The sequence below is a fragment of the Rattus norvegicus genome, chromosome 20, assembly GCF_021556685.1.
Source record: "Rattus norvegicus strain SHRSP/BbbUtx chromosome 20, alternate assembly SHRSP_T2T, whole genome shotgun sequence".
NCBI lineage: Eukaryota > Metazoa > Chordata > Mammalia > Rodentia > Muridae > Rattus > Rattus norvegicus.
In genome coordinates this window covers 33,695,386-33,708,067 of record NC_141553.1, presented here as the reverse complement: position 1 = coordinate 33,708,067, position 12,682 = coordinate 33,695,386, and the positions used below count along the sequence as shown (strand labels likewise).

Genomic DNA, 12,682 nt, shown 5'->3' with positions numbered 1-12,682 from the left:
CCTACCTGAAGTTCCGAGGCTCAAGTGTGCTCGTGGGGTACTGCCTAAGTACTCTCCGCGGCGGCAGCAACCGAGGAGATCTGCGCCGCTCTTTCCGGGAGCCTCCTTGTACCAGGGTTCCAGATGGCGTTTGGTGTTTTCCTCTGGCGTCTGGATGTGCGCAGAGTGCAGTCTCTTCTGGTTTCCCAGGCGTGTCTGCCTCTCTGTAGGTTTAGCTCTCCCTCCCACGGGATTTGGGTGCAGAGACTGTATCTCTTATTTTTAATTTCATTGATTTTTGGAGGTCTACTTTTCCTTTTTTATTTTGGATTTAACTTTTTTACTTTTTCTAGTTCACTATAATTGGAGACTTAGTTGATTAATTTTAAATCTTATATAAATTCAGGTGTATAAATTTCCTCTGAGAACCACTTTATCACATACTTTATTTATTTCATAAATTGTCAGTTATATTTTAGCTGGGACTTTTTATATTTTCCATGAGAGTTCCTCTTTAAATCATATTTTATTTATCACTGTTTTATTTTGGAATGTCTTAATTGTGTGTGTGTGTGTGTGTGTGTGTTTTCTAGGGTAACTTACCTGTGCTCAGATGACAGGTATTTTGATGAGTTCTCAACTTTCGGGATGTGATTTATGAACCAGAATGTTGATTTCCTGGTGACAGTTTCAAAGGAACTTGAGAAGTCTGTGCTGCAAGAATGATTACTCTGTGTGTCAGTCGCCTGACTGATGGGCTTCAAGCAAGTGTGTCTCCACTGACATTCTGCCTTCTGTGCCTGGCGATCCCGAGGAGCTGTTGAAGGCCTCCAGTGACTATAATGGATTTATGTATTTCTTCTTGCCATTTTGTCACTATCTCTCACTCTACCCCAAGTATTTGGGTGCACTTTTGTGCTATTAAAGACCTTTTTGTATTATTAGATACTTATTGTATTACTTTAAATTGGTGCATTTAAACCAGGGATGTTTATAATGATCACAGGTATGATTGATTTAATAAGCTATTGTGTGTGTAAATATTTTCTATTGTTCTCTGTTACTGTGTTTTGATGTGACACAGTTTTTCTCTTCTGTCATTTTAATTAAACATTTTATATGAGTATTTTTATTTTATATTAATAGTTTTTCTTTAATGAGTGCCCTAGACCTTGCATACACATTTGTAACTGATCTCCATCCCAGTGTCGATAGCCCTGTTAATAAGAGTGTTATGTGTGTATGTAGTAAATACTGACAGCTACATTCCCAGGCCTTGCTTCAGCATTCTCTCGTTCTTTTGCCTCAGTTACACAGTTGATGAAGCCTAGAGTCGTCTGAGAGGACGACTGGTTGAGGAGTTGCCTAGCTCAGGTTGCCTTGTGGCCATGCCTGTGCAGTGTGGTCTTCTTATCAACGTGGATATTGTGAGCTGCACCCTCCCTAGGCAGATGGCCTGACTTATGTATGCAAGCTGCTAAGCTGACTAGCAAGCAGCTTCCTGCCTTGATTTCCCTACATGATGGATTTGACCTGGAAGTATTAGCCAAATAAACTCTTCCTTCCCAATTTGCTCTTGGTCAGAGTGGCTTTTCTAGCAGCAGAATGAAACTAGGACTCTTCTTTGCTTTCCTGTCACCAAAACTAGGTACCAGCCTAAAGGTAGGGACTGCAGAGATTTATAAAACTTAAAAAATCAATTTATTCATCTAAAACTATTTCTGTGTCATTCTTAGAAATTGAGATTGAACTCAGTGCTCGGGGTTCTATAGTAATGTCTCCAAATAGATTTCCAGTTTTCCTTTTTATTTCTCTCTTGGAACCTATCATACCCCAAGTGTGTGTTCTGCCTTTGCTTTAATATTTATTCCGGGGTATCTTTCTTTGTTTTTGGCAGATGTCTTAGGGTTTTTATTGCTTGTTAAAACACCATGGCCCAAAGCACTTGAAAGGAGAGTCAAGGCAGGAGCTCAAGGCAGGAACCTGAGACAGGAACTGAAGCAGAGTCCTTGGAACAAGGCTGCTTGCTTACTAACACCTCCTGGGTTGCTCAGTTTGCTTTCTTTTTTTAAAACAATTTATTTATATTTATTTACATTCCAGTCATTGTGTCCCTGACTCCATCCCATCTCCTACTGATTAGTGGATATTAGCCAAAAAGTACAGAATACCTCGGACACAACCCCCAGACTGTAAGAAGTGTAACAAGTAGAAGGGCCCTAGAGGATGCTTCAGTTCCACTTAGAAGGGGGAAGAAGGCAGAGGGAGGGAGGGATCTGGGTGGGAGGGGGGAAGGGAAGGGAAAAGGGGGAACAGGATCAGACTGGGGGGGACAGGAGAAAACCCAGAGGGCCAAGAGAATGAAAGGAGATAAGCAGCCTGGGAGTGGGAGGGCTCTAGAAATACCAGAGACCTGGGAAGTAAGACTCTCTTAGGACTCATTGAGAGTGACTTTACCAAAATGCCCAACATTGAGGAGAGGGAACTTGAAGAGTCAGTTTGCTTTCTAACCCTCAGGACCACGTGTATATGAATGCCAAGGCTCACAGTAAACTGGACCCCTCCAACCAATCATCAATCAAGACAATCTCCCCAGACTTGTCTATGGGCTAATTTTATGGAGTCATTTTCTCAATTAAATCCCTTATTCCCAAATATATGTAGGTTTGTGTCAAGTTCACAGACAAACAAACAAACAAACAAAAAACCAAAGAAAAACAGCAGAATTCACCTATTTTCACAGAAATGTCTCAAAAGCCGCTACCCCATTAAAGCACATTTATTATTCATTTTCCAAATGTTATCCTCATTTCCCTCTTCCCCAGTACTTTGTACATTATGTGACCTTTATTTGGCCACCTCATTCCTTATATTGTTTCCTGTGCTATGTTGTCTAAGGGCTTCTCCTTTAAAATCTGAATTCATAAAGGCTAGTGCCAGAGTAGGCAACATTGAAATATTCCTGCTCACGACAAATTGAGTGAATGCCTGCCTTGTAGCAAAACCACAGTGCCTTAGTTCAAAGTCTCTTCTGTATGCCACCTTTCCCTAGCTACTGTTCCTGCCACCATTTTAGTGTTTGGTCTTAACTGTGTGTTTTGAACCTTTTTCTGTAAACTTAATAGCTTTACCATCTTGACCAACAGGGATATACTTTGTAAATATATGTTGAATTAACAGCAGCTTCTTTGTTAATGTAATACTTTCAGTTTGAGTCATCTAAAGGAATATATGTGTTTTTCTGTCCATCCCTTCCAGATTTTAACCCAAGAAGGATCACCTTTTCCTATAGAAGAATTTGCATCAAACCTTTCTAAAAGGAAGAAACCATATTGTTTTTTCCCCCATTCTATGATTATATGAGCACTTGTATGGTGCCAGGCATGATTTTAGACAAATATATAATAACACTCTACCATGAACAAAAACCCACAACATTACGAATCTTAGTTATTAAACCAGTCTTTAATGCTTGTTGAGTTTAAGTAGTTGAAAAGGTTACTTATAAAGAAAATATTCATGCATTTTTTTGAGACAGGGGTCTTAACTATGTAACTCACTCTGGATTTGATCTCCTAATCCTTTTTCCTTCATTTTCAGTGTTGGAATTATGAGAATTTACCACCGCACCCCACTTTTTGTTGTGTTTAATTACTTTCCTAAAAGTTTTGCTTGTATAGGATGAAGGTGTGTAATATATTATCTGCATTTTTAAATGTGCTTTGAAGCCAAATACTAGCTGCCTTTTATTGAATTTTTGATGTGTGCTAGGAGCTTGTCAACTTTTTGTTCAATAAACTTTGCAAAATGGTTTTATTATTTCTGTTTCATAGACGAGCAAACCAAGATTAGAAATACTTAAGTCCCTCAATCATGGTCTGTACCTAGGAAGCAGAAGGACTAGGGTCTAACATGAGGCCAGGCTGTTTTTAAAGCTTAAAGTTGTTTTTTGCACTGTAACCCCTTTCCACTTTGTAAACTTCTGAAGACACATCTACTTTGTTTGTTTCCCCAATAGCCTCAATACGAGAGCAGTTCAGGCCAGACTCCATTTACAGAGCAGCCACTGTCCCATCCCCACCAGGAAGAACTTGAGCAAAAGCTAGCATCTACCGAGAAAGAAGTTTTGCAGCTCAATGAGTTTCTCAAACAAAGAATAAGCCAATTCAGTGAAGAGAAGAAGAAATTAGAGGAAAAGGTGAGTATTTGTGAATGATTGTGATGGATCAATTGCTTTCTTCCCACAGGATGTTTATCATTCGCCCTGTTCTAGGTCTTTTCTCAGGTTATACATTTATATCGTAGTAAAATACTATATGCATCACCCTTCAAGACATCTGTGCTGGCGGCACAGACTGAGCATCTAGTTGAGGATAAGTCTCTACTGTGCCTTTCTAACTAGTACAGAAGCTGTCTCAGCCAGTCGCCCACACCAGCGACCCTGCCTGTCCCTTGTGATTCCTTGCGTCTTGGTCTTACTGACAGTTAAGCATAGGAGAATGAACTGAAGCTGTTTGTTCAGAAAGACATTGCTTCAAGTTATTAAGTTGAATCAGCCCCTTATTATGACAAAATTGATTTTATGTCATTTACATGTAGTAAAAGATCTGTGATCCACAAATGAGAGAAAATATTTAGTATTTATCTTTATGCATCTGGCTTATTTTACTTAATGGAATATCTACATGTGTATTCATATTTCTTCAAATGACATAACCCCATTCTTTATGGCTGAATTAAACTTCACACACACACACACACACACACACACACACACACACACACACACACACACACACGAGTAAGAGAGAGACAGAGATGTCTCTGATATTTATGTATGTATTAAAGCATTGCATTGCCTTTATCCATTCATCTGCTAATAGACACCTAGGATGGTTCTGTAGGTTGTCTATTATGAATAATGCTGTACTAAACATGGCCTTGTAGGTATTGTGGTAAGAGTCCTTCAGGTATATGCTCAGGGGCAGTATAGGCTAGGTTGTATTATAATTTCATTTTGGGTTTTCTGAGTAACTGCTTTATTGATTTTTATAATGTCTGGGCTAATTTACGTTTCCTCCCCGTCTCCCGCATCCTCATCAGTGTTTTTCACATTTGTTTTCTTTATGAGCACTGTTCCGAGCAGATGAGATCTTATCTTATCTCAGTGTAGGTTTGCCTATCCCTCTGTGCTAAGGGTGGTGAACCTGTTGTTTTCATATATTTATTGTGCTTTTCTACTTCATGCTTTGGAAAGAGCCCATTCATTTCATTAGCCTGTCTATTGGCTGGGTTGTTTCTTTTCACCCTGTCTTATCTGTGGAAGTGTTTTGTGAATGTGTACAGTCTAAAATCAGTGGAGTTAGCTGGGAATGGAAATCTGAAGTAAGACAGACGGGGTGTATGGGGATGCCAACGCCTGTGCTGCAGTGTGTGTTAGTTTTAGGCGGTATGCAACGCCACAGTGACCTCAGTGGTGAGACACCCTTATCTTAGAGTTTTACGAAAGGAAATGTGCAAACTCACTCACGATACAGTAAAATCTAAAAGCTTTATATATACAATGTACAATCTAAAAGTTGTATATATGCAACGAACAATCTAAAAGCTGTATATATACAACGTACAATCTACAAGCTGTATATATACAATGTACAATCTAAAAGTGGCTTGAAGTGTGTGAGTGGCTCACTTGGCCCCTGACTGGCTCCTGAGTACTGCCAAGTTCTCCTTTGCTTTTTGCAAGGTTTTAGTAGCAAAGTAACTGATGTGTTTTGTTTTCTTATTTCATAAACAGTATTTTAATACTGTTTTGAAAAATTAGAAATTAGAATCTGTCCTAGAGATGAATATTGGCATTGGTGATTTAAAAATATATTTGTAGCTTTGTTTCTATGCCTTTTTGGGTAGCTAATAAGATACACACTTATAATTAAATATTTGTAACATAATTTAAGCTGAGTACAGTTTAAAATGAGCGTATTATTTAAGTCATAAAGAGATGAATAGCCTCACCCATCTTTGTATATTTATAAACAATTACTATCACCCATCTTAGTATAATTTTTAAAATGCTATCATTTATTAAAAGCAAACAAATAGCCTTCTAATTCTTCATTGAGGAGAAGAAAAGAATCTTAGAATGGATTAAGGCAGATCTTAATGCACTTGATGGTCTTTACTGCAGCCTGAGACACATGATAAATTTGCTGATACCCAAGAACGAAGCATTGATTTTGTTAATTTTTAGTAGCTCAAAACAACTGAGGATCCGTGTTTTTCTCTAGCTGAAAACCAGAGACAGATACATCAGCAGCCTGAAAAAGAAATGCCAGAAGGAGTCTGAGCAAAACAAAGAGAAGCAGAGACGGATCGAGACCTTGGAAAAGTACCTGGCCGATCTTCCAACTCTAGATGACGTCCAGAGTCAGAGTCTGCAGGTAGCGTGGCCAACGCGCACCTTCCAAATGCTTGGGAAGTGTTTAGAAATGGATCTGCTTGGAAACGCATACGCTCCTGAGATGCACATTGATTCTAAAACTGTTCATAGAAAAACAAATGGATCTCTCTTTTGTTGTTAGTGTATGATTACCTTTGTAATAATCTTGTGTGGTAGCTGTTTTAGGGTTCCATGTTTAAACCTTCATTTTCATTTATCGTGTGCATCTGGGATAGCATGGAGGTCAAGTGACAAGTTTCTGGAGCTGGTTCTGTTCTACCTTTCTGGTTCCAGGCCTGACTCAGTGCTCTGGCCTGTGCACAGCACCTTGACCTGCTGGGCTGGCTCCTGGGCCTCTAACGTTCCACTCTTGAGAGGCAGCAGTTTGTAAACTGGCTGCTCGCTCTGCTTCACAGCCATCACTCTAGCTTTGTTTTCTCCAGTGTCCTCTGGGACTGAAAGTTCTTCAGGACTTGAGTATGTTTATAGATGTTTATTTTCTTCACTGTCCTTAATCTTACCCTTAATCTACCCTGATGTATAGTGTGCGTTCCCTCCTCTGGCTTCTAGTTTCCTTTCTTAATAACTCATTAAATGTCTTGTCCCAGTTCTGATGAAGATTTTTGAAGCATAAATTCACTCCAATTATTTCAGTCCATTGAAACCATGGATTTCCAACCTTGACACGGACAACATTTGGAGGGCAGGAGCTGTTCTGTGCTGTGTGCCTTCTGCACTGCAGGGTGTGTGCACTGTGGGATATGTGCACTGCGGGATGTCAGTTCTTGTAATCAGTCCCTCTGGCCTTGGCCTCCTAGGGGATCACGGTGCTGCTTCTCTGTCTTAAATCGAATGACAGAGGCGTTTGTCCACTTCTCCTGGGGGGATTTATATAGACAGAGATTCTTCATTTTATTTTGATTTACACATTATAAAAGTAAGAGATTATATAAAAGGAGGCATGTGAGGACCATAGGAGATTATATGGGCAGGAAGAGGCAGCAGGAAGTAAATAAAGCATGTGACATCATAGCACCTAGCTAGCACCCATTTGGATGCCCACGCTGCTCCTGGAGCCTGCTTATAACAGTGTTATCCACAATAGTCAGGAAACAGAATCAATGAGGTGCCTACAAGTGGATGAATAGATACATAATAGATACTACAGACATAGAATAAAGTATTATTGGGTCTTAAAAAGGAAGGAAATTGTGACACATTCTTCAGCATGGAGAACATAATAAAGCATAGTAAAATAAGCCAGCTACGAGTAGGCAACATTGTATGATTATATTACATGAGATGCAAAGACTGTTAACCTCCACAAAGTAGTGGAGTACAGTGCCATGGAGTGGGGTGAACAGTGATTGGAAAGAAACATAGTGGGTACAGGGATATTTGGTTAGTTCTAGAATTCTCAAAATAACACTCGATGTACTTAATACTAAAGAGTTATACATGCAGACATGGTGATGTTACGATGTTAAATTATATGTTTTTTATGTTTGACCACACTATAAAAATAAAGTTTTAAAAATTTATGAACTTTTCTATGTTATAGAAGACTTTTCTGTTTCCAGTCTTCTTCCCCATAATCCCATTCTTCCAACATATTCACATAATAGATTACAAATAACAAATCTGGTTAATGTGGAGAATAAAAGTAATTTTAACGGCAGTATATTCAGTACTGCATGCATCATAAACTGTAAACATGTTTCCTTAGCTTCAAGTTCTTGAAGAAAAAAACAAGAATTTGCAAGAAACTTTGATAGACACAGAGAAGAAGCTTGAGGAGATCAAGAAGCAATGTCAAGACAAAGAAGTGCAGCTGCTGTGCCAGAAGAAGAAGGAGAAGGAGCTGGTAACGTCCGTTCAGAGGTAAGGAGACCTTCCCTGTCTTTCAGGTGCCAATATTATCACAAGAACGTTCTACTTAAATGGCACTATTATTGTTAGTGTGTTTGCCTTGAAAATGTGCTTCCTGATTTCACTGAAACTGATTGGTTCAGTGGAAGCATTGTGCCAGCATCTTGCCAAAAATTTTAGGTGAAAATAGCAAAAGAATGAACAAGCAAGGTGAGCTCCACAGCGTGGCCTGAAAACGCCACCGCAGACCTGAAGGCACCCGCGCTCCTTCAGAGAGTGCCAAAGGTTGCACAGTAAGGAGCGCGTGTATCTACTCGAGCTGTGCTCAAGCGAGGAAGTTTTTATTATAAATCTAGAAAACTGTTACATGTGTATTTTACTTATAGCCTTTAAACCTTACTGTTATTAGTCATGAAGAGTCAAATAACACAGCAAAAAGCTAAGTGCAAGAAACCATCTTCATAAGTGTATTAGTTAGAAGCTTGGCACGTTTGTGGTAATACTGTTTACTCTCGGTTTTGAAATCTGAAATATGTTTGGTTTTACTGTTTTCTCTTATATTTAGTATAGTAAACTCTGATTTCTGTTCTTGATGTCAGTTACCAAAGCTGTCACAGTTTTGAATTTACATTTTTATTCTTGTATTTTTTCTTTTTTTGAATTTATCTTAAACTTTTTAGTCTTAAGAAAACTCCCTGATCTTCACTAATTCACACATTTTATTTTTGTTGGTAAAAATAAGAACAGTGCATGAGTTCTGTTTGTAGACTACTGTGACGGAGGACACTTAGAACTGTGGCGCTCGAAGCTGTCATAGTGATCGGAAGATAACTGAGTGCCGTTGGTTTACCCGCTGTGTGTTTCTGATTGTGTCATTTCCCCTTTTGTGGGACACTGAGCCACATCTGCTTAATCTGTGAACATTAGTATAATGTACCCCAGAAGACATTTCCATTTTACACTTTATCTTGAAGCTGACAGAGATAATATCTTAGAAAATTCCTCTTGCTTCTCAAGTTTAATTTTAACTCCTTAGTATATTTATATTGACAGTGGCATCACTTAAAGTCGAAGGGGACGAAAGGTCTTGAACATTCCTTGGCTCTAAGATAGTTCCTGCATTTCAAAGGATATTTCAGATAATCTGTGTGACTGTGAACTATATCCTTACATTTTATATAATGCTTCTAATCTTTGCACTTTTTAATTATGAAATTGATAAATTAAAAAAAGCTTTTGATTAGAAATGAAAGTTTAAGTAATTCTGCTGTTGAAGAGCTTTCCTACTTTTAGAAGTGGCCTTGCTACAATGACTCAAACATATGTGCATGAAAGAGACCTTGGTGGTGTGCAATAGCACAGTACAACCCTTCCCTTGTTGTTGACTCTTCTGTAAAGTGTAAAGATTTCATATATGCATGTGGGTGTACGTGCTTCTGATAGCCGGGCTCAACTTCTGGCATCATTCCTCTAGTTCTGTTTCCTTGGTGTTTGAGATAGGATATCTCAGTGGTCAGAAAGTTGCCAAGTGACCTCACTAGCTTTGAGCTCTAGGATCTGCCTGTTTCTATTGTATAAAATGTTCTTTCTCTTTTTCTTTAAAACAAACAAGCTAAACAAAACTAACACACACACACACACACACACACACACACACACACACGGAAAGAGAGATAAACAAGCAACAGATTAATAAGATTTTTTTTAAAGCTCAAACAAAGCAAAATGAGACAAAAAGTTTAAATGAACACCATGAGTTTGTTTTGTGTTAGCCAGCTACTCCTGGGCATGGGGTCAGCCCTTAAGTGTGGCTGATATACTCAGGAGGACAGCATTAGAGGAAACTGATTTGATTTTAGTGTATCAGAAGAGAAGAGCTTCCTTTTGTTGCATCCTTTGTCATAACAGCATGGCAGAACTAGGTAAGGTAAGTTGTGAGCATGGTGCAGCCACATTCTTATTAGTGAAGGTAAAATAATCCTGCTGGGTTAGCAACAACAGTCCCTACAGCCAAACTTTGGTCATGCTCAGAGTAAGGAAAAGGATCTCAAGTCTCCCTATCCTCGCCCTCTTGGTCAAGAGATATTCTACTGGTTCAGTGTATTAAGTAATGCTCATCTAGGAGGAAGGAAGGAGCCAGGTTAGAGCTTGAGTTGAGCTTCGTGAAATTTTATTCAGTGAGACCTAGTGGTGACTTAGGTGCACCATTTCTAAAACAGTGACCAACCTCTGTCTGATCATGGGCTCGACTTGCGTCTGTAAAATATATAACTTTGCATATTTTCTATAAATCTAATTGTTTGATTAAAGATATTCATGAAATTGATTTCTCTAAACAACAGCTTACAACAAAAAGTAGAAAAATGCCTTGAAGATGGAATCCGCCTTCCCATGTTAGATGCCAAACAGCTTCAGAGTGAAAACGATAGTCTCAGAGAGCAGAATGCGACAGCCAGTAAGGTCAGTAGACACGGAGCGCAGCCAGCACGTCTGTCCTGTGCTATGTGCCTCTTAGGTTTCCATGTGGTTTATAATTTTAGAGATATTTAATAGCTTATAAAATATTTAGCTCACTTTGATTTGGCAGGGAGATAGCAACTTAATAAATTATAAATTATTTAAACGTAAAAGTCCACACAGCAGGAGATATTTTCCTCTGAGTTATTTAGCACCCCTCTCAAAGGAAAGTGCCATTAAGAACTGTAAGACAGTGTTTGTGCTTTCCTTATTGGTGATCAAAACCATTTTGCAATTTAAAGGATATTTAAGTAAGAATGCTTCTGTAAAATAAAGACATTTACAAGTAAACTTTTAATTCTCTTTGAAGTTTCTTGAAGTATTGATGCCTTTTGAAAGTTATGTGAAAGATTCAGTCTCATTTATTTGTTGTTTTAGATAATAGAGAGCCAGCAGGATGAAATTAACAGAATGATTTTAGAAATTCAGGTAAGGACTACCTTTTACATATTTTAATGTATCTCCATGATGATTGACTCTCAATGATTGTGTCACCTAAAAGTATTAGAATATATATGTATCTATATGAAAACATAATATTAATGGGACCTGAGATAATATTTAGTATTAATCTGAGCAGAATGCACAGTGCATATATGAAATTGTGAAAGAAGAAAATTTACTAATAAAAGAAAATTCTACTTGGTAAACAGTTTTCCAAAGCCGTGGTCAGATTGTTCTCTCTTCTTTGCTGCTCCCTCTCTTTGACTGTCGTCTGTCTCTGGTGCTGAGGACACATTCGATTCAGGTTGCCAGATCCAACCACGAGAGAGAATGCAGTATAGTTAGTCTGCTTGCCATTGGACTTTTCTACACTAGCTCATCTGGGAACATTCACACCCCAGCTCTACTCATTTTATGTTCTTTTAACTACATCAGGTTTTCTGTAGTGTTCTCCCAAGTCTCCCATTGGTACTACCCAGTATTGAGATCTCTGCTATCTCTGTCTCTCCTCTTGTTTTCTTTTCTGATTTTTGCTTCCCCTACTGCCATTGTATTACAGTGCCTATAGTGCTTGTTATGGGACACTCAATTACGGAAATAACATAGACTCTATTACTTGTCGAATCCATCTACGTATGATATCCCCACAGTCTGCATGCTTGTATATGTGTACATGATGTCTTAGTAAACTTGAGGGCTTAAAGTGCCTGTACCCATCTATGAACTATGTCCTCAGCTGTGAAGATTCAACAGAGCATTATTGAATTCTGTATGGAGCTATACTCCCCAGCATTTAAGTAGACTTAACAGTACTCCTTTTAGTTTCTCTCCTAATGACACCATTATTACTCTTTCTGTATCACTAAATGATGACATGTTAGATGTTTATGTCTTTAGATTTTACTGAGTTTCTTGAGGATGGTACCTCCTCTGGGGGATTAGAACATCCCAAAATTCTGGACACTTAATGCACTCTCTAAAAATTTGGGAGCTAATAGGTCTTTTAATTCTTGTATTCATTTGCCAGATACTTACCATATGCCAGCCCCTATCTATATGAGGGACACAGTTCTTGAATTTTGTTTGTAAGCAAAACAAGTCTCAAGTCATTCTCATTTGTAAAAATAGTGTAAAATAGTTTGAAAATTCTTTGGAAATAACATCTATTATTCATTCTTGATAGAACAAATTAGCTGAAATGTCTATCATTTTCTAGGTTGTCTGCATAGAAAAATTAACTAATAATTTGGTATTATGAATTCATACATGAAAATAAACACACTGCATTTACATCGTAAATATCACACGAGCGTTTGTGAACATAGGTACAATGCTAGCACAGTTCTTCTGTGTTCAGTTGGGTGATTGAGAAGGAGATGCACATGATGTTGGGTACTCTGTGACCTGGGCTTGACAGTCACGCTTTGTTCTCTA

General features: G+C 38.4%; 1 protein-coding gene across 4 annotated transcripts in view; it reads left to right on the top strand.

Moving 5' to 3' along the window:
- Cep85l (centrosomal protein 85-like) overlaps positions 1-12,682 on the top strand; it is a 177,692-nt gene that overhangs the window by 152,951 nt on the left and 12,059 nt on the right. For all 4 annotated transcript variants that reach the window (XM_087596739.1, XM_087596738.1, XM_087596740.1 and 1 more), the window contains 5 exons: positions 3,998-4,177; positions 6,267-6,419; positions 8,145-8,299; positions 10,630-10,747; positions 11,183-11,233. In XM_087596739.1, the coding sequence (XP_087452865.1) occupies positions 3,998-4,177; positions 6,267-6,419; positions 8,145-8,299; positions 10,630-10,747; positions 11,183-11,233 (657 nt within the window). The remainder of the gene's footprint in view (positions 1-3,997; positions 4,178-6,266; positions 6,420-8,144; positions 8,300-10,629; positions 10,748-11,182; positions 11,234-12,682) is intronic.